The 26,192-nt window shown below is 39.3% G+C and overlaps 1 protein-coding gene across 1 annotated transcript; it reads left to right on the top strand.

Moving 5' to 3' along the window:
• Positions 1–7,960: 7,960 nt before the first annotated feature.
• Positions 7,961–25,521, top strand: cplx2a (complexin 2a). The gene is made up of 4 exons (XM_029443047.1): positions 7,961–8,178; positions 9,678–9,762; positions 21,572–21,750; positions 23,811–25,521. Exons 2-4 carry the CDS (start codon positions 9,732–9,734, stop codon positions 24,000–24,002), a joined length of 402 nt encoding a protein of 133 aa, XP_029298907.1. The 5' UTR covers positions 7,961–8,178; positions 9,678–9,731; the 3' UTR covers positions 24,003–25,521.
• The last annotated feature ends 671 nt before the right edge of the window (positions 25,522–26,192 follow it).

Raw genomic sequence — 26,192 nt, 5'->3', positions numbered from 1 at the left:
TGCAGCTGGGATGATGGACAGCAGACTAATATCCAAAGCTAACCGCTCCTCCCCTCTGACTTCACAGCGTAGCCTGACAGAGGCCACTGTGCCCTTCAGATGGAGCAATATGATCCACTACAGTGTAGAAGAAACATTAGCGACGATACAGCTTGTAAGCATGAGCAAAAAGAAGGAGTCATAGCCGATGCTGTGAAATCATTAATATTGTAATCTGTACTTTGAAATAGGAATACGGGGCCTCTGCATTTGAGACATTTAACATTTTAGAATCAGGAATTCACTAAAAGCATCCCATTTGGTTCACCTCAACATGATTCAATGAGTTGAGTTTGACTAAATACACATAGGATCAAACAGTCCTTGTCAAACGGTTAATAAAGTACACCTAGAACGTCCCGCCACATACATTTATAATGTGTTTGGTTAATTTACATCTTCAGTACAAGAACCTCAAAAGTTGCTTCTGATTTTATCATCGCGCAGATTATTATAGGTTTAACAACACAAAGTTGATGTATGAATCCTTTGTTCTATTTTGGGACAGTAACTGTGTATAAACCTGCTTGGGTCTGCAAGGAGGTGACCGCAGGGACACAATATCAAGGAGGCACTTCCTGTCACACTTTTTATTGTTGAATTAGACCCACAAAATATCAGCAAGAATCTCTGGCATCCTACAGTTGGCCCCTTCGAACACAGAATAATCTATACTCCTGTTACAATCCTGTATCTCCACTTAAGTTCACACCTAAACAAAACATGCAGGATGTATTGTGCATGGCAAGTTTAACCCTGTCAGCCTATCTTCAAGGACATCTGGGAAATTATCTTCACAGACAGCTGGCAGTGTGCTCATCCAGTCAGCTGTAGGGTTCAGTTCATTTCAAGGCGAGAACTAATTGATTATCTACAGTAAAAACAGTGTCTAATACAAAATCAAAACAACAATCCAAATGTAACAAATACATGTGGAGAGAATTACGTGAAATTCACATGACATTCATTGGGCAGCAGCATAACATTAAATTGCACAGTGGAAAATAGCAGAAGATTATAAATAATGAACGGCAAATATTCCAAGGCCGGTCAGACCCAGTGGCCTAATGTATAAGGCATCAGCCTCCGAGGCTGGGGATTTTGGGTTTCTGTCCCACCTTGGTTAGATTTGTGTCCACTTGTGTGCATTACTTTGAGCCACATTGTCATGTGCATGCTAATGTAGTGTGTTGTACAGCTGACGAAGAGTATAACTGCTGCAGTTTAATGCCTTGTTTTCCATCAATAAAATAGATCAAACACAATTGTGTGCGGCTCTCTTATGTGCAGGACCAAATCACAATGCAAGGCTGTGTGTGCTCGGCCATATTATTGTATGTTCTCTTCTGTAGTTCTTAGACAACATTTAAAAATGTCAAGCTGTCTCCTAAAAATTCAGTTGCCATATAATGGAACTGCATTCGCAATTACATTTTGAGCGAAACATATTTTCTCCCGGATTACGGTCCCAGTTTTGTCATGTGTTAGGAAAGTAATTGGACGGAGCATTTACAGTACAATGTATTACTACATGTTTTGAACATTACCTTTAAAATGACATATAGTCATTCTAATTGAGGTATTTTTTTCTACGACTGTGCTCTTGTTCTAAGAGGCTCCATGGTCACTGTCATGCCCATTGCCATCACCCCAAAACATACATCCTCTGAGCATCCTCTGAATAATCTTTCTCGGGGTCTATTGGTGTAACTCGGACAATTCAAAGCTTCAAAGTGACTGTGTCCCTGTGGCATTCAGCTGACATTCTGCTGCCTTGCATATTATATCACAATGAATGAGATTTGATCCTCCTGCATGCCTCAATAGTTGGTACTTCATGAATCAGAGGTGGTATAGGGGCCATGAGGTAAGATAGCTGGCTCTTTGTCAGCAAAACTGTCCTTTATGTAGAGAGGTGACTGCTACATGAGAGTCTGTAAAATTGAAGCTCATGCATGGAACACACATTTCAGGCTTTGTTATTCTCTGTTTAGGGGGGGGGGGTGGTGGAAAATATTAATATTAGCTGATATCTAACTGACAACATATGCACACAGATGTACCTATCCAGCAAATAGGTCTGATTTGATATGGCTAATGGCAGGTAACAATGAATGATGCACACAAAAGGATTTTAAAACGGCATTCACTGAGAATCCACTGATGCAGACATCTAAATTGCTGCCTTTCTGCTACATACTGCCTCGAGAAATGGCACAGCGGCACTAAGTTGCTGTCCTGAGACCTAATCCACCGTTCATTTGACTGCAGCGGTGCCGAGAGGCAGAGGTTAAGCATCCAATGCTGTGCTGTATTTCAATATCAGCTCCTCTTTGTCCCGGGGCATATGCACATAGAGAGGGAGGAGGACTAGAAATAAGAAGTAGTTCTGCACATGAGTGGTATTGTCCTCATTAAAGGGTGTAGTTGTAGCAGTAGTAGTAGTAGTAGTAGTAGTAGTAGTAGTAGTAGTAGTAGTAGTAGTAGTAGTAGCAGTAGTAGTAGTAGTTGTAGTAGTAGTTATAATGGTCATCACTAACCGTGGGTCGTAGTCTATCCATCTTACTCAATGCTATCAAATATACTTCCTACCATACTTTTTTCATACTTTTGTTGCTCTTGGTTGAATGTTTCCAGCTCTAAAACCTTCATCCTTTCTGTAAATTATAATTTACAAATATGTATGTAAGAATATGTATGCACCTCAAAATATTTCCCTAAAAAAGAGCACAACGGCTTTTTATGTGGCAGCATAAATATGTTAATTTTCCCTTTTTATGAATGGCATGCAGTCCCTGTGGAGCTCTGCCATACATATTTTGGTATAAAATGCTAATGTATTTTTCAAATGGCATTCATTGTAATTGTCTGTGTTTCATAGGTTGCCACAGCATCAACGTGTTCAGAGTAGTCACTGTGTGTTAATTCCAGTAGCTCAGGAATAGATTGGCAACTTTTTACTTTTTTTTTTATTTTGGGCGTATTTATAGTGGCTCAATACCTGGACACAATTAAGGAAAATACATTGATTTGAACTCTTGTTGTGAGACTAACGAAGACTCAACAAACAAGAATAACACATATCACATTACACAAAGAGATAGAGCAGTACAGGGTGCCGGATTACCACCTGGCTATTGTTCTATTAAAAGTCCACAGAAGCCCAAAGTGAAATGCTGTTAAAATCATAATAGTTTACAATAACGCAAAAGCTTTGTGGGGTGGTCACAAATTGAAGTGCATTGTGCATGATGTCGTCGTATCTTTCATATGTCTGCTGGCTGTATGGGATAGCATGAGACTCCACAGTTATCCCATTATCTCCTGCCGGCCACACACACACGTACATCGAGGCAGTTTCGCTTCATTGCCGAAGTCCAACAACACAGCAGAAAAACAAAACAATTTAAATAATAATGTTTGAAGTTACATATGAATTGATTTAATATTGAAAACAACACCTCTATGCTACTCGCTATACTAAGCTTGTCACAGTCTGGATTTTTGTATATCCTGTTTTATTTTGAAGTGTTCACTCCCCCTTATGTTATGTCTAGTTGTACTTCCTGTCTGTGTGTTTTCCTTCTGTGATTGTTGATTGGTTCCTCCTGTGTCCATTTACTCTGCCCTTGTGTTTCTGCCTTTCTCCCCAGCTGTGTCTTGTTCCCTCGTTTGGTGTCTTGTGTATTTAGACCTGTCTGCCCCAGTGTGTTTTGTGGGATTGTTATTCATGCCCCGTGTCTGCCCCGTGTCTGCCCCGTGTCTGCCCCGTGTCTGCCCCGTGTCTGCCCCGTGTCTGCCCCGTGTCTGCCCCGTGTCTGCCCCGTGTCTGCCCCGTGTCTGCCCCGTGTCTGCCCCGTGTCTGCCCCGTGTCTGCCCCGTGTCTGCCCCGTGTGTCTGCCCCGTGTCCTCTCCTGAAACATACCATGACAAAGCTCACAGACAGTTTGAGAAACAAAGTCTGCAGAAAGGTTTGAAGAAACAAGGTTAGAGGAGAGGATATATTTGATCATACTCAGCCTTGAAACAACAATACAGTGAATATGGGTCAAGAGCAAAAGTGGCCAACTTCTGACCATAAAAACCTAGAGACTATAATTCATAGGGACATAAAAAATAAACCACACTGTATGGTTGCACCATTGTGTGTATGAGCACGCACTCTGCTGTTGTTTCCAAGCGTTTCTTGGCTATAAACAAGGTGATGGATGCTTGTGCCAGAGTGTGTTGAGTGGACACAGCCTCCTGTGTCTTGATTAATTGATGGGATAAACAGCAGTTTAAGCTTCCCTTGGTCCTCTCTGTGGTCTCTGCTTGTCTGTCGCACCATGTCTGGAACGTTCCTACGAGGAAAATACCTGTAATCTCCATCTGTATGAAACGCTAATTTTTAGCGCCTGTCTCGTAAAGCCACCCTCCAGAAAAAAGCCCACTCTGCACTGATTGGCTTGCAAGAAAAATATGGCGCACATTTGCAAAAGTAGTTTTCAAGCTGCGGATGGAGTTTGGGGGGCCGTATATTCTAATGAACCTGCATGGGATTTAGGAGGTGGAGCCAAATCTGTATTGTCTTATTTCTCAGTCGTGGGTTGACAGGCACTCCAGATATCCAAATGTATGTGCCCAAGCATTGAAAAAGTGAGTTTTCATGATATGTCCCCTTTAACACCTCTGATATGCTACCTCCATAACATATGATGACTGTCTTGGTGCTAGGTTGTGTAGATCAATAATTAGTTAATCAAGTTATTTAATTAATTTGGCTGTTTTTCGCCATCATCATAACTGTTTATGAAAACATTTTACTCACTCGATTCAAGTGAATTGCTGAAATCTGGAGACAGTAGTGACATCGAGCAGGGTAAGCAACAAAAAACGACCAGGTTATATGTTAATATCATCGATGGTAATGATCGACAAAACTGTGAAGATAAAACCCCAAAAGCAAAAAAAAGAAAGAAGCAAAGACTGTGTTGACTACAGGTGTATCTATGTATTTATGAGAAAGAATGAGGAAAAGCTAATACTGACTTCTGTGGATAGCTGTCGCATCACATTCTGTGCTGCTGCTTGCCAAGAAAATATTGAGCGGACATTACACCAGTAGATCCCTGGTCTGCCAGCGGAGAATTAAATTAAGGCTCCAAATATCTTAAGGGCCCAATTTCACCTGCCAAAAACTTGAACAATGTGTTCCCAAGCCTTTTAGTTTTAAACTATTTTAGAGCCTTGTCATTGTAACTTTTGATTCTACAAAGAAGATTTGAGAACAGAGATGGTGATCTATCAGTAAGCTATTTTTACTTAATGGCATTCCCTGACTAACATAATTATCCATGTATCCCTGTTTAATCTATGCGGGTGAGGTCCGTGCGACGGGGGATGCATGAAGGTGTGTGCGCACGCAAAACGGAGCAAAGAAGAGAATGTGAATGCGCAAAGTAGACAGTACAAACTGAAACGTGCACATAAATTAGATCAATAGCATAAGTGTTTAGTTTATTTAATAAAAGAGCACCTGTCAATGTGAATGTGAAAAGTGAGTTGTGAATAAAAAAAATATTTTGAGGAAGAATAAAAAAACACCTTGAATTTCAGACGGGGGCGCGGGGCTCCGTTCGTGGGGCTCCGTTCGTGGGGTTCCGTTCGTGGGGTTCCGTTGGCGGGGCGCAGCGCCCCTCCAAGACAATGGTAGGGAAACACTGCATAGTATTCTTCGTGTGCAATCACGTGACAAAACTGTGTAACGTATGCGTGCGACGCCATGTTGGATCATATACAAATCAACAATGGCATCTAAAGCGAACAACAACAACAATACAACTCCGACTTCTTCAAAGTATTGTGACTCTCTGGAGTCCTCTGCAAAGGCAAGATTCAGAGAAAAAGTCCAAATTTGCGGCCTTGACCCGTACACGCTAAAGCCGTCGGATTATATTGAGGATTTAGATTCATTACCGCCGATTGAATATCCGGATATTGTGAACTACCTTGTGCTACAAACGTTGTGGGCAACCAACGCACAAATGAAGGCATACAAGAGCTTAGATGCTTATGTCTTTGTTTCTGGCTGGGTTGGTAGTCTTCTTACCAAACCAAGATGACAGGGTGCTCGTCCATGCCCGTGTAAATCACTCTCAAAGAGCTCGAGATACACCGCTCAAGCCGTGGTTTGTGAGTGAGAAGAGCGCCGATGTTACATCATAAAGCTTTGCCGCTTCTCCTAGTGACGAGAAGTAAGGTCTTACAGTGTTCTGGTATGTCATAAGCACAAATGTTTAACGTAAACATTGAAAACATAGCTTTAGCATGAGCTCTTACCAGATATAAAGTGGACGCCACACACGGGTGAATTGTGCTTTTTCTTCTTAAATCCTTACGAGTTATGTTGCTAAACCACAGCTTACAGCGTTCGGTAGACAGCAATTCATCCCTCTTTTGTGGATTGTAGTTTTTGATGATTGTAGGAAATCTAAAGAACCATTTCTCTGGGTCACGAGTAGCGTTGTTACAACAATTATACACTGCCCACACGATTGGCATTTTCTTTCAATCTTAGACGTTTAAATACAAAGAAAATTACGAAGCGTTGCAGCAACTCACACGTGAACGGCCGCCGTCTTGGTTGTGTATACCAACCAACATGGCTGAATTCCGGGTTGGGAAATAAGCGTGACGTCACATGCACACAATCAATATGGAGTTTGTGAATGCAAGAAACGCCCGGATGTATACCAGATTAGAAAGAATTTCTTTGCATGAAACGTGAGTTTACTGGCCATACTCAGCTACCCAAAATGCATTGCTCTTCAGACTGTCCAATGGCGGACTACTAGGGAGCTCACATAAATAATGTTGAAAACACATTTAACACTAAAGTGTTTAATCATCTTATTTTGCCTTAAAATAATACTGGAAAATAATAAATTGAGTGGAAGAAGTAATGATACAGTCATGTGATGCAGAGAAGACATTAAGTATACTTCAGTGTGAACAGTCTGCTAATAATGACGTTGACACTTAATTGTTCATTTAGTCTGCAGTACATACAGGTTGAGTATGCTAGTATGCAATTTCATCACAGCCTTGGTCTTACAGCCTGCAACTTCACTGTTTTAGTTTCGTCTCATCGCTCTGATTAACCTTTTTTCCAACAGCAAGCAGATCAGCTCTGATAAGCCCTCTGTCCGCTACCTACCCAGCACCAAACCTTGTTGAACATAGTGGAGCATTTAGCAGCTAAAGAGCCAGATATTTCCCTTAGGAGTTGGTGGGGACCAAAAACAGAGCTAAAAGGAGAGTTATTGGACTTATGTTTGTCCGGTGGGTAGAAGCACGACTCCAAGTTAATGCTATGTTTCTCTGTGTATGTTGGATGTGCAAATAGGCAACTGTGGCAACATTTTGACAGAATTATTATTATTATTTATGCTGCTTTAAAACTCTGTGTCATGTGAATTTCAACAGTAAAATAAATTCTGAACAGTGTTTTATTTGTTTAGGGCCGTTTTGAAAGTGGGTTTTTTTTTATTTAATAAGGGCCTTTTTGTGATATGTTTATTCTTTATGCAACAATATTCCTGTACGCCAACATACATTTATCTTTCGTGAGATAGTGAAAGCAACCTTAAACCCTAAGGGCATGACTAAATGAACTAATGAATAAAGAACTGTGAGGACATGGAGGCAAATCTTATTAAAATGCAGATTGGATGTTAATCTTAAATTGTTTTCTTCTGTTATGATTCCAAGTATTTGCATGAGTTTATTGGAACCTTTAAAGTACTTTGAAATGTTTATTTTCTGTTGAAATTGTGGAAAAATAAAATGGAACCTTCACTTGGGTGATATTACATTCATGTGCTCCCTCCCTCCCCCTCGCTCCCTCTGCATGCTCTCATCTCGTCCTGCAGGAATAGACTCTCTTCCTCCACCGCTGCAGCCTGACTCTGACACAACCGGCATGTCTGCAAACTGAGAGCCGCACAGGAAGACACACAGAGAGGCACAATCACCCCTTTAAGACGCACAACTTGTGTTTTCCTTCTCTCCGCTGAAGCAGAAGAAGAAGGGTGGTTATAACACTGCGACGAGGCTTTTTTTTTTAGGGATAAAGACTTGGAGGAGGATCAAAACAAGGTAAATGAAGCCCGAACAACCAAAGACAAGGGATATTTGTGTGTGTGTGTGGCTTTTACTGTACGGGACCGGATGGTGATAGGCTCGTGCGCATGGTAAAAGATGCTGATACACTTCCACACTGTGCATGCATCGTATTGGCTTCTATGTGTGTATCTAAGCTTGTGGGGTGCAGTTATTTAACAGGGAGTACATAATGTACGGTAGGCTATTGTAATTTTGCCAAAATGCTGCACCGCACCAGGATCTGTGAGTGAATACTGTAAGGGTTCATGTGAGGAGATACTGATGCTGCTGCTGCAGATGATGAAGAGGAAGGAAACCAGGAAATGATTGAAGGACGCTCAGCTGGTGCAGATTCGACTTTGGGGCGAATGAAAATGTCTCGAGGACGGAACAGCAATAAAATAATCAGTGCAGCAAGTTTTCAGTGGGATGTGTTTTTTCTGCTAGTCTGCTGTGCCGCAATGGCAGAGGGATGCTGTAAAATGCAGCAAAACTACCAGTGCGGGTGTAATGTCGTAAAAAAGATTGTAAAAAAAAAATCATCATAAAGTACAAAAGGTCGCCTTAAAGTCGGTCTTGAGCAACGCAACTCCCATATAAATATCATAGGAATATTATAATGATAACATTTCTCAAATCACCATAAAGCAGCTTAAGGTATATACACTCGCAATTGAGTAACTTAAAAAAACAGAGTCCCAGCAGCAATATTATAGAACGAAATGGCAATTTAAATTTAAGGTTATCATAAAATGACTATTAATTATATTAAAATCCCAAGACAAATACTTAGTAAGAATATATAGGATTATTATAGTCATATCACAGGGAATAAAATGCCATAATGCTCAATAGAAACTTACACATAAGAAGTGTAAGACCTTGTAGGAAAGCATAGCATCTTTAAAAATATATATTTTCTTCTCTTTCATGTAATGCCCTTGCAGTGATGCTCTCCAAGGCCCATGTACTGACTTAAAGCATGCCTCCACTTGCTCATCTTTGACCTCTGCCTCTGCTTTTTATTATTCTGGGGGTTATTTCCACGAGGATACATGACAGGCAGCCAGGCAGTGTCAGCATAAATTCACATAAGATGTAGTGTTGGTTGTAAATCAAGGGCGCAGGTGCCTCGATGAAACTCAAGACACGTTGTTGTACTGGATGGTAAAGCCATCTTAACCCAGTTTAGTCACCATTTTTTGTTCCTTAGATTTGGTCACATTTTGAGTCTTTTTAAGATGTAAATTCTTACTTCTCAGGAGTTAAAGTGATCTAATGTGTATGACGATATTGTGATTATTGTAAAAGTGGAAAAGCGTCCTTTACCAAACGGAGATCTCCGTCTGGAGGTCGTTTCTTGTCCGCATCGAGCCTCATCATCATCCTCCCCCATCCCATCAAACACTTGCACATGAAAAGCCCTGGAGTAAAACTGCATGTCCTAACAGTGGCATTCATGCAGTCTTGTGTGTTCTGTCCCCTGGCTGCAGGTCTGTCCCCGATAACCTGACCACTGAAGGAAGAGAACACAGAACTGCTTCATCATGAATTTTGTAATGAAAGCTGCGATGGGAGGTGAGTAGTCTGCCGGGCGAGAGGTTGATTTAACAGCACTGCAGTGTAAAGAATTTAAAGGGTTGTTCTGCAGCAATAGCAGCAGGGCTGTACTAGGACTGGGGATACTGGGCTGAGATAATCCGTCCTGCACCAAAGTCCTGACTTCAAACATCAGCTACACATTCCCTCTCTCTCTCTCTTTTTTTTCTTCTGCATCTATCTTTTAAAAACCTCTTATGGCAGTGCATGACTGTTGGTCAAGTCCTTGACAACGCCAGACTGTTAAAACCTGACATGGTCAAGGTTATCGAAACCTGTTCATGCTTTGTCGCTCTGTATTTCTGCTTTTGTAGAAAAAAGTGTCTTCGTGACTAATGATTCCCCAAAAGCGTTTCAGGTCTCTGTAAACGAAGCCTGGACTGCTGCATAAGAAATAGGACAGTAGCAGCACTAGTAGGGCTCGTCATACACTAATACCTGTCAAGTGAAAGTGTCCAAAATGTCACCTTCTCAGGACAGCAGCAGCCTTATTTTTTAGCTTGATCTTCATGCATTCTTGAGTTTACTCAGGGAAATTTGAAAAGGACTTTTTAAGCACGAAGATGGCTGAATGTTCTAATAATCCTTATAATGTTGTTATGACATGAGAATCCCCCCAAAATTAGAGTTATGAGGTTTTCACATGACTTTAATAACCAGGCAGTCTATGCTTTTAAAGCCACTGTTGGCGTCTTTTCTGGCAAGAGGAATAGAGAAAAGCTATTTTGCCAAGAACTATGACTAACATTTTTTTCATGAGACTTTTGTCCTTTAAAGCCTTCAGGTATTATCCTTTAGAATATTATCTTAGCTTTTATTTGCCCCCTAATTAGTCCTCATTATGGCCCTGTAATTCATCCTCCTTGTCCGCGTAATTCATACTCTTTGTCCGCTATAGCTTCGAGGGGAAAGGCAGGAAAGTGGCACCGGTAGTTGTAATGCAGTAGTCGCACACATTACTGGTCAGTTATACAGGATGCTGAGCTGTTGTTGTCCAGCTTACAGAGGTGTTAGGCAGTTACAGTTGGGATGTGGAGTTGAAGCTGAGCCCCTGCTCCTCATTGGGATGCAGAGGACGCCAGCACTGCCTCTTTCTGCATAGCTGCTGTGCCTCGTGCCTGCGCTAGGAATTCTTAAATCAACTGCATTGCATTGGATACTGGTTTTTACTCCACAGAAGTCAGGCTGCACTCCGCCTGCAGACTTTGGGAATTTCTTTGACAGTGTGGGTGTTTGCCTGTGTGTGCGTCTGTACCCTGCCTGTGCTGGAGAGATGTTTTATAGATATTGTATAGGACATAGTGTGTGTGTACTGCATCTCCAGGCGAGATGAATTATGAAGGCTTCACAGACCTACTTTAGGGTATGGATTTTTGTGTGTGCGAGGAAGCTGAGAGAGTGAGAAAGGATGCAAGAAAGAAAAATTGAAAGTGTGCGGGTGTGTGTGTCTAATAATCAATATGTATGCCTATTAGGGTGATTATTCTGCTGTCAGTGCAAGCTGTCTTTGGACCTGTTCCTTGTTTACTGACGGGGACACAGTGACCTCTTTCCACTCATATGTCTGCAAAAATGCTGACAGTGCACTGGACCTTTAAAGCTCCCTGTGGGGGAAAAACAATCCAATAATGAAAAAAAACAATTAGCTAGCTAATCAATCTGATGGTCAGTAGTAGTAAGTTACTACATCAGTATGATTGATAAAATACATGATTCTGACTGGGGACGTTTTCCGACTCTTACTGACTTTCTATTCCCACATTTCTTGTCAGGCTTGTCATTTATCAAATTAATGCAACTAATTAAAGATTAATATGTCTCCCCTGCTCTTATCTTGCAAAGAGAAATACCACTACTCACTAATAAGCAGCATAGCTTTAGATATGGCAATGTTGGTCGGTCGGTTCACCTCTTTGGTCTATATTGATCTATCTCAAAAGCTTTCAGATGAATTGTCATGAAATCCTGCCGAACATTCATGTTCGCCAGAGGATACATCCTACTTACTTTGGAGATCCTCTGAATGTTTCCTCTAGTACCACCATGAGGTTGACAATTTTAGTTTTGAAATTTTGGTGACATTTAATTAACATTTACACATTCATGTCCCCCACAGGATGCATTGTAATAACTTTGGTGATCCCCTGATATTTCATCTAGCGCCGTTATCAGGGCAAAATATCTACAAATATAATGACATTCCCATCAGCCTCAACAGTGTTGTGTTTAGTATAAGAAAAAGTTAGCATGTTAACACACTTAGCTATTTCAACAAGATAAACATTATACCCACTTAACATCAGTGTGTTAGCTTTGTCATTGTGAGCATGTTAGCATACAGGCGTTAGAATTTAGCTCAAAGCACTTCTGTGTCTATATTTAGCCTCACAGAATGTGAACCTCTTCAAACTACTTCAAGGAAATCATTTATAGGCCTACAGTCTTCTTGAGAAATTAGAAACTGAATAAACCAAGCCATGTTTTACTCTGAGACTACTAGGGATCAGATCTTATGGTCTGTTGTGACCTTGCTCTTTTCCATCCTGTGGTTGTTTTGCTTCTGTTAGGATGTGGATTTGCTACACCGTCACTGAGGTGTTTGGTGGTGAGTGTGTGGACAAGTCTCTATGAAAATGAGGATGCTGCCAGTGCATTAATATATCCTCCATGGCTTCTTTGATTACAGATACTTGAAAGAAGACAGAGCGATGTTTAACTGCGATGATTCAGCAGGACTCAAATCTAGAGCTGTACATCGGCAGAGTTCAGATATTTGTTTTCTGTTATGCAGTAGCCATGCTCGCTCCATATTCCTACACCACGGTCTTTTGCAAGGTTACAGTGCATTGGACTAGTGATTTAAATTAAAAGACTTTGATATTTCATATTAAATAGTATTTAAACAATTGCAAAAAGTTAAATCTAAAACTTAGATTTGTATCTTTATTTGTTAATTTTTAAAGTTTAGATACCTAACTGCACTTTTAACGAAAGCTTTATGCTTTGCCATTTTACTGAAAACTCATAATCTGCTCATTTTGACCAAAAGGATACTTTTTTCCCGTAACATAGGACCCCCCCCCCCCCCCCACACACACACACACACACACACACACACACACACACACACACACACACACACACAGATCTTATTCCCTGTTATTTATTTCTGTCGTGTGTTTTTTTCTAATCTAACATTTCATCATAAGAAATAATCTCCATTAAAAAAATTACTTTTTGAACAACAGGCACAGTCAGCAATATCTCACTAATGAATCCATCCCACAAGAACAGAGGGATCCAGACTTATTACTGCTGATGCAACTAATACTTCTCATATGTAACCACTAAATAATATTGACTTAACTTGTAAATAAAGTAGTTTTGAAATTAAAATATGCTGCACCTTTGACTCACTATATTAAGTTGTGTGAGCCACCACTGTAGCCCACAGGCTCATAAAAATAATCAGCCTGTCAACAAAGGTGATTTAAATTGTGCTTCATTCTACAATTGGGATTATTCTAAATCAATCCAGAAGTGTTGTTATTTGGAAGCCCTTGCCTTAAATTGCAGTTTATCTTAAATTGTTAGAGTGGTTTCCTTGTGCATTGATTGCTTCTGCTCCTGAGAGCTTTGGCGCTGACTCTGCACTTCCCAACTCCTAAAAGTTGAAGTTAGTTTGACAGAATAGGGCGCTGTTAGGTGAGGTAGACATTAGTCCCGAGGTATGGAGCTCAATCAGGCAGCAGTCAAACCTTGACTATATCAGCAGAAAAGTCAGTGCTATACAGACAATACATGAATAGTATAAGGTTTAATTACAAAATCATGGTAGTTGTACTAATATGTAATATTTAAATATACAATGTTATTTTATGGTATTTCAAAAGCGATCCAAGTAGCTCTTGTGATTAAATTATGTTCCTGTAAACGGGTTCCTTATCCATATCATGAGTGTAAGGGTGGAATGTGTCGTACAGGCTGTGTATGTGTATGTGCATATGCATATATGAATAGGATCATTCACTCATTACCAGAAATGGTAAATGTATGTGCTCTCTTGATAAGACTCTTGGCTTTTATGTGCTGTACTGTGAATACTTAAATGAGCTTAATACAGTGGGTGGCTTAAAGCTTTTTGGCAATTACAAATGCATTTTTGTTTTTGTATTGTTTTGTAAAATGAGGCAAAAAAGATGTGCTTGTTAAAAGCTTGTCACCATGCTCAACGTTTTGCATTGTTTTTCAATGGATGGTTACTTTGTCATGATATTGAAAGGCAGCTGACCCACCAAAGTGTAGTTTAGTGGATCTGTTTGACAAGAGATTAAACAATAAGGCTGGTTGTATTGTATATATGTTCTTATTCAAATCCCATGAACAGACAAAAACCTGTTTATGCCAGACCTCATATATCTTACTCCTGATATATCTGTGCCACAGAACTGTTGTTATATGCCACATTGTTTCACTAGGCGGCACACTCCTTCTTTACAATGAACATGCACTCTGTACTTTACTCTGAGTTAATCTCACACATACTATCCTGCTGCTCTACTCAGTAGTGCATCAAATGTGTATTATGCCTCATCAAAAAATAGTCCCAAACAAATACTAGTTATTCCAATTTGAGAATCATTCACAAAAAACTACAGTGCCCTGCTGTTAAAGGAAATTACCTGACCTCTTTGAAATAATATATATATTTATATATATATATAAATATATATGTATATATTCTATACATTATAAAAAGAATTGGGATATACTTCTGTTCTTGCTAATAAAATCAGGAAGTTTATTAGTTCCCACTAATGGGTGACAAAACTGTGTGATTTAAATTGAAATTAAAACAGAAGACACCTTGAGATCTTCTTTTCTCAGCTCAGTCTCCTCAAAGTACAGATAATCACATTTAGCATCCCTCTAAAATGATTGGCTGAGAGAATCAGGTCTTATAGACCTACTTCCCCATCTCCTTCTTGTGCGCTACTCAAGCAAATCAAATTCAGTTCATCACATTGACCTTGAGCTCCTCCTACAGCACACAGTGTGCGTATGTCTTAGCGTGTTTGTTTGACAGTATGTCCAGATCCTATAAATAACGCATTAAACCATCCAAGTCACGAATAGGGAGAGAGAGAGAGATTCACGGAGAGAGGAAATGCTATTTATATTAGAAACATGCAGGTGTCTATGATCTTTTTATAAAAGTTTTCTTTTAAACATATACATAAATGTGTTGCACCTGCTCTGTAAAACATGTATTATTACTTTTGATATTTGTTAAACACATACTGCAATTAATCATCTTAATCGATGCGTGTCAGGATGTTGCGATCTCGTCATGACCACACGCAACTGGGGTGAAACAGGGATGCAACATTAATTACAGCATTTTCCATATTATTTGCGAAGCCCCGCTTACTGCTATTCAAATTTTGTACAGAACTGGTAACAAGCCATTTCGGTTTCAACTGACTCAAAGCCAACACCAAACTTTCCACTGTATGCAGATGATGATGCTATGTTTGTCCACTCACAACAATACCTGTAGTAGGATTGCATTTAAATCCTTTAAAATCTTTTTTAATTATTTGTTAATTTAACTCCCAGTGCAAAATGAAGCTGTCTCACTTTGTCCTGCCTGATACATTCTGTAGAGCTGCTTCACCTGAGGGACATTTAAACTGACTCAAAGCATAACTGCCATCAATTATACAGTGGAACAACAGTGAGCACACTTTCCCCAATTTGTCACCCTTCCCCCCTTTTCTGCTTTTTAATGAAGTGTTGAGACAATTATGTCTGTCCTGAAGGCCAAACCTAGATCTTTACACTCATCCGCTTTCCCACCACACTTTGGATTTAGAGAGGGGATTTGCCTTCAGAACCTGGAGTGGGAAAAGAGTAGATAAGTACCGTTTATCTGATGCTTTCAAAGGTTCAAGCACTGGGGGAGCTAAGGTTAGTCTTCTTTTACTCTTTCCCTCAAGACTTTGGATTTAACAAAGATTTAGTGAAGAACTTTCTGAAGGATAGGATTAGAGAGATGACACCTTTTTATCTAAGCAGTTAAGTAATATCAGGAAAATAATCATGGGATAACTTTACCTCTGCTGGTAAAGTTGGAAAGAGATTGTTGCCGCATGAAAACATGTTAAAAAATGTCTTGTTTTGAAAAGGTTCTGCATGTTTGACCGGCATCACGTTACATTGTTGTGTGGGATAACCAGTGCTGCAGACCTCCGAATCAACTCCTAAACAAAGTCAAATTCCATACAAATATACGGTTCATCTGACTTTTAATTGGCATGATGGATTTCTCTACAAAGTGCATCTTTTTCTTAGCTGATGTTGACGCGTCTAATATAATGTGGAGGCTAAAGGCCAACCTGTCAGCTTTCCATTACAGGCTTTTATTAGCTTATATATTAAGTGTGATTCCGACTATTACTGCAACCTTATGGAGTATTCAGGGATAGAGTAGAGACACTTTAATCAAAAACATAGCTCGACACAGCTTATGTGATGCCTCAGAGCTTAATAGAATTATTCTGGTTTGAAAGGACATCGCTGTATCTCTAAAATGGCTCACAAAGCATGAGCCGGGATCATAGCTCAATATAACTCAGGGCTTTGTCTCTCAGGATCCTCCTTTTTTATTTTTTTTTATACATTTGGACAAAGACGATCTAAATGTGCTAATAAGATTTTGTGAAACCAGACCAAGTTGGGTTTGGTTTGGCACTGTGTAGTTAGAAGAGGCACTGGAGGGCTTTTTCTCGGCCGTGTATGAGAAAGGAATCTTTTGACAATGAGGCTTAGCTGGTTGTGAGTCATTGCTCCACTTAGAGGATTCAATAGCGGTGTTTACACGGACTGTATCGAAGATATTCAGGTACCCAGATCATAAACTGATCCTGAATCCTGTATGCTGCATGTCAGACAAGATCTTACACTGGCTCCGATCTGGGATATTCTGAGATATAGTCTGGCATTACTCAAGATATCGATGCATGTAAACATGAAGTTTAATTTTGAAGCGCCATTGTTTTGCTGAATAAATTACAAGTCAAAGAAAACGGGTGCATCAGTGAATACCATTTTTCAGCTGCAAATTCTTAATTGATCCAATTTGAATCCCTGTCGCATTGTTTGCTTAAACTGACAGGAAATAAACTTGGATACAAGCTGTTTCCTAGCAACACCATTAATATAAAACAGTCTCAAAACAATATGTATGTATAAATGGTGAGTGGTGATTAAAATTCAAAGTAACACTTCAATTGGGATATGGGCCACTAACTCAAGAACAGTTTAAGTTGTAAATGTTATCGTTTTTGTGAAACGTCTCCCCAGATATTTTGCATACATAATGTGTATCCGCACATCCTTATCCTGTACATGGACATGCACATACATAAACAAACTGCACGTTCAAACACACATGAGAAAAATTGCTCAGCCACACAGTAACTCATGCGTGAGAGCTTAAAATGGAACTACGCAATTATTTATATCCACATATAGGGCTGCTTGCTGTATATGCTCTTTAGCTCTATTCATCCCTGTCATCCCCACTATCTTTCTCTCTCACGCATACACACACTTGTAAGAGAAAAAAAAAAAAAATATATATATATATATATATATATATATATCATGGTTGGGCAGATATAGCTATGTCAGCTTCATCAAATGCTGATACAGCAATTACCTCAACTTTGATTTTCTCTCTATGAATTTTTGTCTCATCTGTCTCTTTCAGTTAAATCCAAGTGGCTCATTAATGTGACTGATTTACTGATTTATTTATTTATTTTATTAGGCTTCCATCTTTGGTGCTGAGCCCTCATTGTGTTCTATATTTGAAGTCTCTGTTGGTGGCCATCTTCTTTGTCTCTTCTGCCATTTAGGCGATCATGCTGCCCTGGTTCTTTGGCTGTGAATTACAATCTATGTATGTACAGTATTTAACAATGGATGAAGTTCCCAAAGATTGGGACCCACTCATTCAAATTAGAGCTGTTTACCGATGCATATGGTGAACAACTGTGCATGTTATATTAAAGTCCAAGTGAAATGTCTCACATTGATGCCCCCTATCTTTGTGTCTAAGAATACCGTTAGTTTGTCTGTCTATGTGGATGGACTTGCACATCACTTCTCTTTTTAAACCATATTTGCATGAATGTAGCATACATTTTAACCAAATCTTCAGCAAAGAAAAGGAAAGTTAATGGTTAATAGTTCCATCGACTATCATTACGCCAACATTAATAGTTGTTCATTCTTCAGTTGGGTGCCAATCAAGCATTGCAGAGAAAGAGGCCGCAACGAGATGACGTAATGAATGTGTCACTAGTGATTCAGTATACGCTTGAGAGTTCAGCGTTGTTCATGTGTGTTCATGTGTCATGTGTGTTCATGTGTGTTCATATGTGTACTGTTAATTTAGATCAAACAGATGGGATCTGCTCTTCTTTCAGAAAAAAGTCAATATAATTAAATGCAGCTTTAAATAGCTACTTTGCTCATTTAGCTAGATTAGGACGGTTTATTATTTGATTCGAGAAGATGTTTCATACAGTGCTGCACAGTCACCACAATATATCAAAAATGAGCTCCTGAAAATAAGAACTTGTAAATTGCGCAAACCTTATTCATTTTTTTTTATAGCCTGCGGTTTTACTGATGTTTTTATTTCTTTTTCTATCCTTCTTTTTCTCCTTCTTTGCTCTTGCACTCATCCCCTCCCACTTCATCCTCTCCTCTGTCTCTCCTGTCTTTTATCTCTCCGCATTTTGCTGCAGTTTGTTTTCTTTATGCTGATGAGTCAAAAATACGAACGATACCGGGGGCAGCTGCAGACAGAAGGAGTGCTCTGTCTTTCTTTCTTGGTCGCTTGCTTTATCTCCTCAGATGCCCCTTGTCTGCCTCTCAACCTTTCTCCCCCTCCTCATCCTGACTTACCTCTAACTTTCATTTTTGTTTCTTCATCACTCTTTTCCTCCCTCCCTTCCTTCCCTCCCTCTATTTATTCAACTGTCACACTCTCCCTCTCTCTCCGGTCCCACAGAAACCGCTGGGTAATCCCACTAACTGGAACAGCTCAGCTAATAGGACTGAATAGTTTCTGACAGATTCTCTCCCTCTCCTTATGCTCTCCCTGTTTTCCCTAAATATGTCTTGTTTTGTCACAAAATTCAGCAGTATACGCACATCCTATCTCTCTTGTCCTTATTTTTCTTCTTCTCTTTTACCCCCCTCATCTTCCCTACTTATGCGCTCCTGTCTTTTCCCAAATTCTTCAGACCTTTGGCTTTTCTCCTCATCTCTTTCTTTTCTGTTAATGCTCGGTGACAGCTTATTCTCGCTTGCAAAGCTCAGCATTTTTCTGCTTTGGTATCACAAGGCACTATTTCATGGGATGTTCAACTCCTACAGGGACAGTAAAAAGCCTTGCGTAAGACGTATTTCAGGGCTCGTGCCTTGTTGTGTAATAAGCAAAAATCATATTCATACTGTTACTCTCTCACATCTCTTGACCTCCAAACCATCAGGGCTGTAGCTACCACTGAGGACACCGAGGGCATGTCTTCAGTATTGTTTCTGGACATTTGGGGGGGTTAAGTAATTTAAGAATGAGTTTATATTCTAAAAAGAATCCCTTTATTTCAATTTCATTTGCTACAATGTGTAATTTGTGTTGAAATTGACAGAATTAAAGAAATGCACAAAATGTGAAATAAACCTTTAAAATTATATTTGGTTGCTAGTCAAAACTTTCCTACAGCAGTGGAGTTGTGCTGCATGGGGGAAAGTCAGATATTTGCGTTTAACATTTAATTCGATTTTGATTTGTCAAGTACTTAATTAAGAAACACTATGTGCAGTGAAATGCTTCATTACAGTCTTCAGTAGAACGTGTAAGTAGTTAAAAGGGAGCAGATGTAAAAGAATACGGAGTAAATATGATATCTTTAATAAGTAATAATAAGTATAAAGGTCAAAGGAGAACTTAAAAAAATAATAATAAATAAATAAATATTCAAAATCGATAAATATATCAAATATAAAATGTATACAACATATAGCATGAAAGATAATGATAGTCCAGTATTAGTTATTTTGTGCCAGGAGATGTTAAAGTAGTGCAGAGACATCATCAAAACACCACAGGATACAGTACATGTCAAATGTCGAGTCCTGCCAATGCATCAAAATCCAAATGAATAAAACTAATGAAACAGAAAATAAATTACGTTACAACACAGCAGTTAAACCTAAATTATGATAATAGGATACAACAAAGAACAACATGTTGTATATCTTAATCTAATAGAGCAGTGAAGGTTTTTAAAAATTAGCCTTTATTTATACAGGTAAAATCTCATTGAGACACAGGGTCTCATTCTCAAGAGAGACCTGATCAGATGGTAACAGTACCATACAAGTTACAGACAGGACACTAAACACAGAGGCAACAATCAAATAAAACATCATAACCTAATTGTCATTGAAAGTGCAAAGTGCGTAGAATTAGGTATTGCAAGAGCAAACACCGACAGATGATTTCTCCAGATTTTTTAAATCTCCTAGAGGTATCAAGTTGGACAGCTTAAGTTCCTGCTGAAGCGTGTTCCAGGTTGAGGGGGCCGAGTACGACAAGGCCTTTTTTCCAAGTTCCGTGTGAATTGAGTGAACGGACAGAGTGATGTACTGTCTGTGTGATATGTAAGTGGATATGTAGATGGCCAGCAGTCCAAGCATGGATGTATAGATGAATTTGTACCAGTGCAGATATCTGCGCATTGATAGTGATGTCCAGTTGACTAAAGAGTACAGCGTGCAATGGTGTGTGAGGGGTTCACAGTTCACAGTTGGTTATGAACCTCAAGTTCATAGTGCTGGTGGAGAAGCAGGCCTTTTTTCCAAAGAAGAAGCCCAGTTTCCTTAAAAGATTGTCAATATGGTGTTTAAAGCAGAGGTTGTCATCAATAGTGATGCCTAAGTATTTGTAGGTGTTAACAATTTAAAACATGACCTTTGTCTTGTCCGGATTTAACACCAACCTGAGATGGAATTGGTGCGACTGAATAATGTTAAAAGCAGACTGCAGACCTTCAAATGCAAGGGTAACAGTGCTAGTATACAACAGTATTGTCGGCATAAAGATGTACAGAGGCATCAATATTTTGACACATATCATTTACATAAATTGTAAAAGGGGTGGGTCCTTGAGACCGAACCTTGAGGAACACCTCTGGTGACATTAAGAAAGCTGGAGGAGAGACCGCTGAATTGTACACATTGCTTACGATTTGAAAGGTAGTTTGAAAACCAACCAACAGTTTGGTCAGACAGGCCTATATCTGATAACATCTAGCATAAAATGCCATGGTCCACAGTATCAAACGCCTTGGATGAATCTATAAAAAGGGCAGTACAATAACTCTTTGTTTTATAAACATACAAAACACAGATTTTCACTAAGACATGGACATATTAACTAAACTAACAATGTTGAGTGATTTCAGAAACACGGTGTGTAAAATAACAAATAGCATTTGGAAAGAAAATGGAGAAAGTTATTAAACTTGACATCAGAAAACATTGTATATTTGTACAATATAATAGTAGTTTTTCTGCTTTGGCTTCACCTGAGGTAACATCTCTATTTCTGTCCCAGAAGTGTATGTATGTATGTAGCTCTAGAGGCCTCTTTGAGCTGTCATTGTGTCTTATTTTATTATACTTTTCTCTCTTTCTCCTTTCTCAGGTGGTCCTCCTGATGTGGGCAAGATGCTGGGTGGGGAAGAGAAGGAGGAGGACCCCGACGCAGCCAAGAAAGAAGAGGAAAGACAGGAGGCCCTGAGGCAGCAAGAGGAGGAGAGGAAGGGCAAATATTCCAAGATGGAGGCTGAGAGGGAAAGCATGAGGCAAGGCATCAGAGATAAGGTATAATGACAATGGCATGCGGTTTAATAACGTAATGACTGAGTGGAATAAGTTGTAATTAAGCCAACACAAGGAACCAAGTCAGCCAGTGTCTCATAGCTGGGAAAACAGCCACCAACACAATGAACTATGAACACTAAACTGGAGCGAAAGAAAACAAAAGCCAAAATCTACTGTATGAGTCACATCCGTGTATGTAGTTTTGATGATTTTGGATGCCTTCCTCTCTTTTCATGTTTAAGTAGCTTCTAAAGGCTTCTGATCTTGGCTACATGACAGCAAAATCTTTTTTTATAACAGACATGCGTTTGACATAGACGATCATCAGACTATTTCTGTTTGCTTTTATGTCATTTTAAAATAGATCAGTGGAGGATCAGGAGGGAGCTGTACAGAACTCAGAAAGCAGTAGATGAGCAAAATGAGGAGCCATGATTAATAAGAATAAATTAGATTTATGATTTATTTAGACAGAAATGGGTGGGTCTGCTGCACAAATTCTTGTTCAGTAAACTGTTCCTATGATTTAGACACAACTGTAATAATGAAATCTGCAATATAAATTCTGAATCCATTGTCCAGGTTTATCTTTTGTTTTGCATGTTTATAAATTGCATTATGTCTAAAACTCAATATACACCAATGAATTTTCATTCTGAATCAGCATTAGCATGATGCAGGTTTTATTCTCTGCAGTTAGTGTAAGTTCATACTCAGACAGTGTATTCTGTAAGTTCCCCTATCAACAAATGTGAGGCTGCGGGGCTGCAGTGTAAGCACCTCACTGCAGAGACAGTGTGAAAGACAGGCAGTCTGTGGGTGGGGCAGCTCTGAGGGGAATACTGTGAATCAGCGAGATGAAAAGCGGCCTCTTCCCCTGGCTCCTCGGCGCCTCTATTCTTCTTAAGTTATCCCGGAGGAAAACAAAGAGCGAGGAACAACTCCCAAAGTGCTCGTTTCCGAAAGGATTTCTGTCAGTGTCCTCAAGAGCTTTTCCCCGCTGTGCCAGATACTGCGAGAAACATCCATATTATAGCTGAAGTCTGTTTTTTTACACATGATCAGACCAGAGAGTCACGGATAATAGTGCCATATGTAAAGCTGTTTCTCTAGTTGTTTGGGAATTAAATGCCATTTTTAGCAGTTTGGGTGGCAACCGCTTTCAAAGCTGGTGTGATTTTCTTGTTGTGTGCCTTTCAAACAAATACCACACAATTCTTTGACATGCACTGTCATAGTGTGAACACTGAAAAGCAGCACCCAAGACATCTACTCTGTTCTTGACATATTCCAAAGCTTTGTTGAAAGAGGAACAAGATAAAGAGAAAGAGAAAGATGAAGGGTTAGCAGCTGCTCAAAACAGTGTGCGTTTTTTTACAACTGGAAGACTGACTTGCCTAAAAATGCTTATATACCCGACATGGCACCTTAAAATAAAGAAACACTGCCCGTTTTCCAAGTAAATCATGTCCAGCTAAGACCGTCATTCAATTGAATTAAACCCAAATGTAATGGATGTAGCATTATTAACAATGCGCAGTATCTGCAATAACACACACACTCACAAAAATCTAAAATGACATCCCATGATGCTACAGCAGAAGGCAACATCGATTCTTAAAGCTGCAATAATAGATGTTTTTGGTTCTTTGAACTCCACAACAAGCTAAAACAACATACAAAAAACAGCGCTGCAATTTTGTTGGCCACATTAGAAATGTATGGTCATGTGACACAAATGGACCCAGAAGGCAACCATCACAAAAACAAAAGCTGTAAAATGTTGAAGACATTTAGAAATGACACACTGGTGTTGTCCACCTGACAGATGACCGGCAGAATCAATCTACATTTCTCAGTTTAGGACATCTGCAGCTCCAACCCACTAAATGCACAGTTTACAGATAATATTGCATTAAATATCATGAAATTCAGATAACATATCTGACAGCTTTAAAGAAAACATTCATCGTCCTGTAATTCTGTTGTTTTTCTTTACCTGCATTTCCTTTGCACCCTTCACTCTTCCACAAATTCTTATTTCTGTGTTCTTACAACAGTATGGCTTGAAAAAGCGCGAGGAGGCCGAGGCTGAGGCAGCAGCTGCTGCGGAGGAGCCTGCAGAGGGCAGCTTGACTCGACCCAAGAAGCTGGTGCCAGCCGGCTGTGGCGACGAGGAGGAAGAGGAGAGCATCATGGACACAGTGATGAAATACCTGCCAGGCCCGCTGCAAGACATGCTCAAGAAGTAGGCTAGCTCGCTAGCTAATGCTAACGTTATCTAGTTTAGTTCAAAGGCTACATTCACATGGTTGGCTTGAATCAGGATTTTTTTCCACCCACATGACAGATGAGAACAAACATTGCTTTGAAAGTACATACAATACAATTTAATCCGGCGTGGTGTTTTGGTTTCCGGAATAAGTTTTATGGTGGGGAAATTAATCAGATGTGAACCAGCAGTGTGAATTGCAGCCATTAGACGGCCAGGTATACGTTAGCTTGACTGATGTTAACGTTGGCTATTTTACACTAATGAAGCTAATAGCAAGTGGAGGGGCTAAAAAAACACAATGTTAGATGGTTTATCCTTCTAGTTCGAGACGTTTTAAACTCCTTTGTCTCCTCTGCAGAGGTCTCTCGCAGCACTGAAAAATAATATCCTTGTCCACCTTGTTCACCCAATTTGTACATAAGTAAATGAATACATTACAAGCCTCAAGGTGGACAAACAATCATAAAATATTATATGAAATTATTATACTAACTGTGTGTCTGTCTCTAAAATAAAAATAAAAAGATGTGATAACTTGATAAGCCATATTTTAAAAAGGAAATTTAAAGACTACCGTTGTGTGCTCCTAAAGCTACTGTTTTGTGTTCGACCATGTCTGAAACTTATGTTAAAACATTTTGCACACAGTGTTACACATTCTGTGTCAGACCTGCTGTCTATCTCCCCTACACATAAGTGTAATAACATTCATGGAGTGTAGTGTTTAAAAATGTTTCTATTCCCCTTGTTCAGTGCGTCTCCTTTTTATGTCTTGCATGCCATTTGTCTGGACACGTTTGTGGTGTGAATATGTACAAACTCAACCCACCCTGCCCCTTTTATCCTCTTCTTTATCATGCAAAAAATATTAAGGCAATAACTCCTAAGTTTTAGTGTGTTTTCACTACCATGTCGATATAACCGTTAATAATATCAGTAATGAAAAAAATTATATGTATGCATTCAGGAAATTTCATTTACAGGTTTGCAGGGTTTCTTTTTTGATGTCTCATTGTTTTGATGAAGAATGACCGTGTAGCCGTTCATACAACAGCCAAAACCTTAAGCTTTCAGCCATAAAACCAGAACTTACAGTATATATATATAATATTACTATCAGGATATACTAGTAGAGAGAGAATAATGAATGAATCTGTATGAATAAAGAAAATATATGTATTTATAATAAGCAGTATAAACTTGAAAGTGGACTAGAAGTCTGGATTTTGCATCATGTGAAGATTTGCCAGAAAGAGACCACCCTCCCTCAATACACAATTACACACACAGCAAGTTTGGCTACTACTATATTACTACATTATTTAGTTTCACAGCAAAACCAGACGGGAAGTGATGCTTGATTCAGTTCTACTTGTTGTTGGTTTAGATGTAAGAATGGGCCGCTGAGCGCGACGTGGAATGCCATTGAGCAATAAAGGATTATCATGTATGTTTCTGCCTGAGATTCAATAAAAACCTAAAACCTTGTTCACAGACATCAAAGATGTGTCATCTTCTGTTCTCTGCAATACGTCGTCGGCTTCAAACCAGACGTAAAAAAGGAAAGTGAAAGATCCAGTAGCCATCTTGTTTTTCTTTTACTCAGTGCATACTACAGACCATCTTGTGATGGGATCAAACCAGCCGCAACACCAAATCGTCCAGGGGTGTAAAATCTATGCACGTGTGTGTGTGTGTTCCTTGATATCCCCCTACTTATATGTCATAGTAGAGTATGTAATAAAAATGTCATTAAATGTTGTTAAAAAAAAATCATAGTATAGAATGTCATAAAGAGTTCACAGTTTAGTAAACCATAAACATGTCACAGTATAATGTCATAAAATATTTCATAAAAACAATCATAATATAGTATAGACTGTTTTACCACTGGAACAAGAAGAAGTTTCTCTGATAAATGTGTTTACATGTTCTTTACACAATTAGTGGAAAAGTGAAAGATGAATGAATATATTGGAGAAAAACCGATAGGTTTCATAAAACTTAACAAACAGGTGTTTGTTTATGAAGCGGGCTTTAACCAAGATTTTGCCAAAAGAATCTGGACTCACGAAGACGTCTGTGTTTTATACGTTAAAAGGTCAATAAAGAGGTTGACGCTGTAAACGTAAATAATGGCTAGCAAAGGGAGTAAACCACTTGAAGG

This window comes from Cottoperca gobio, chromosome 1 (genome assembly GCF_900634415.1).
Source record: "Cottoperca gobio chromosome 1, fCotGob3.1, whole genome shotgun sequence".
Classification (NCBI taxonomy): Eukaryota; Metazoa; Chordata; class Actinopteri; order Perciformes; family Bovichtidae; genus Cottoperca; species Cottoperca gobio.
Note: the sequence above shows the minus strand (reverse complement) of the source record. Positions and strands in the feature narration are given on the sequence as shown.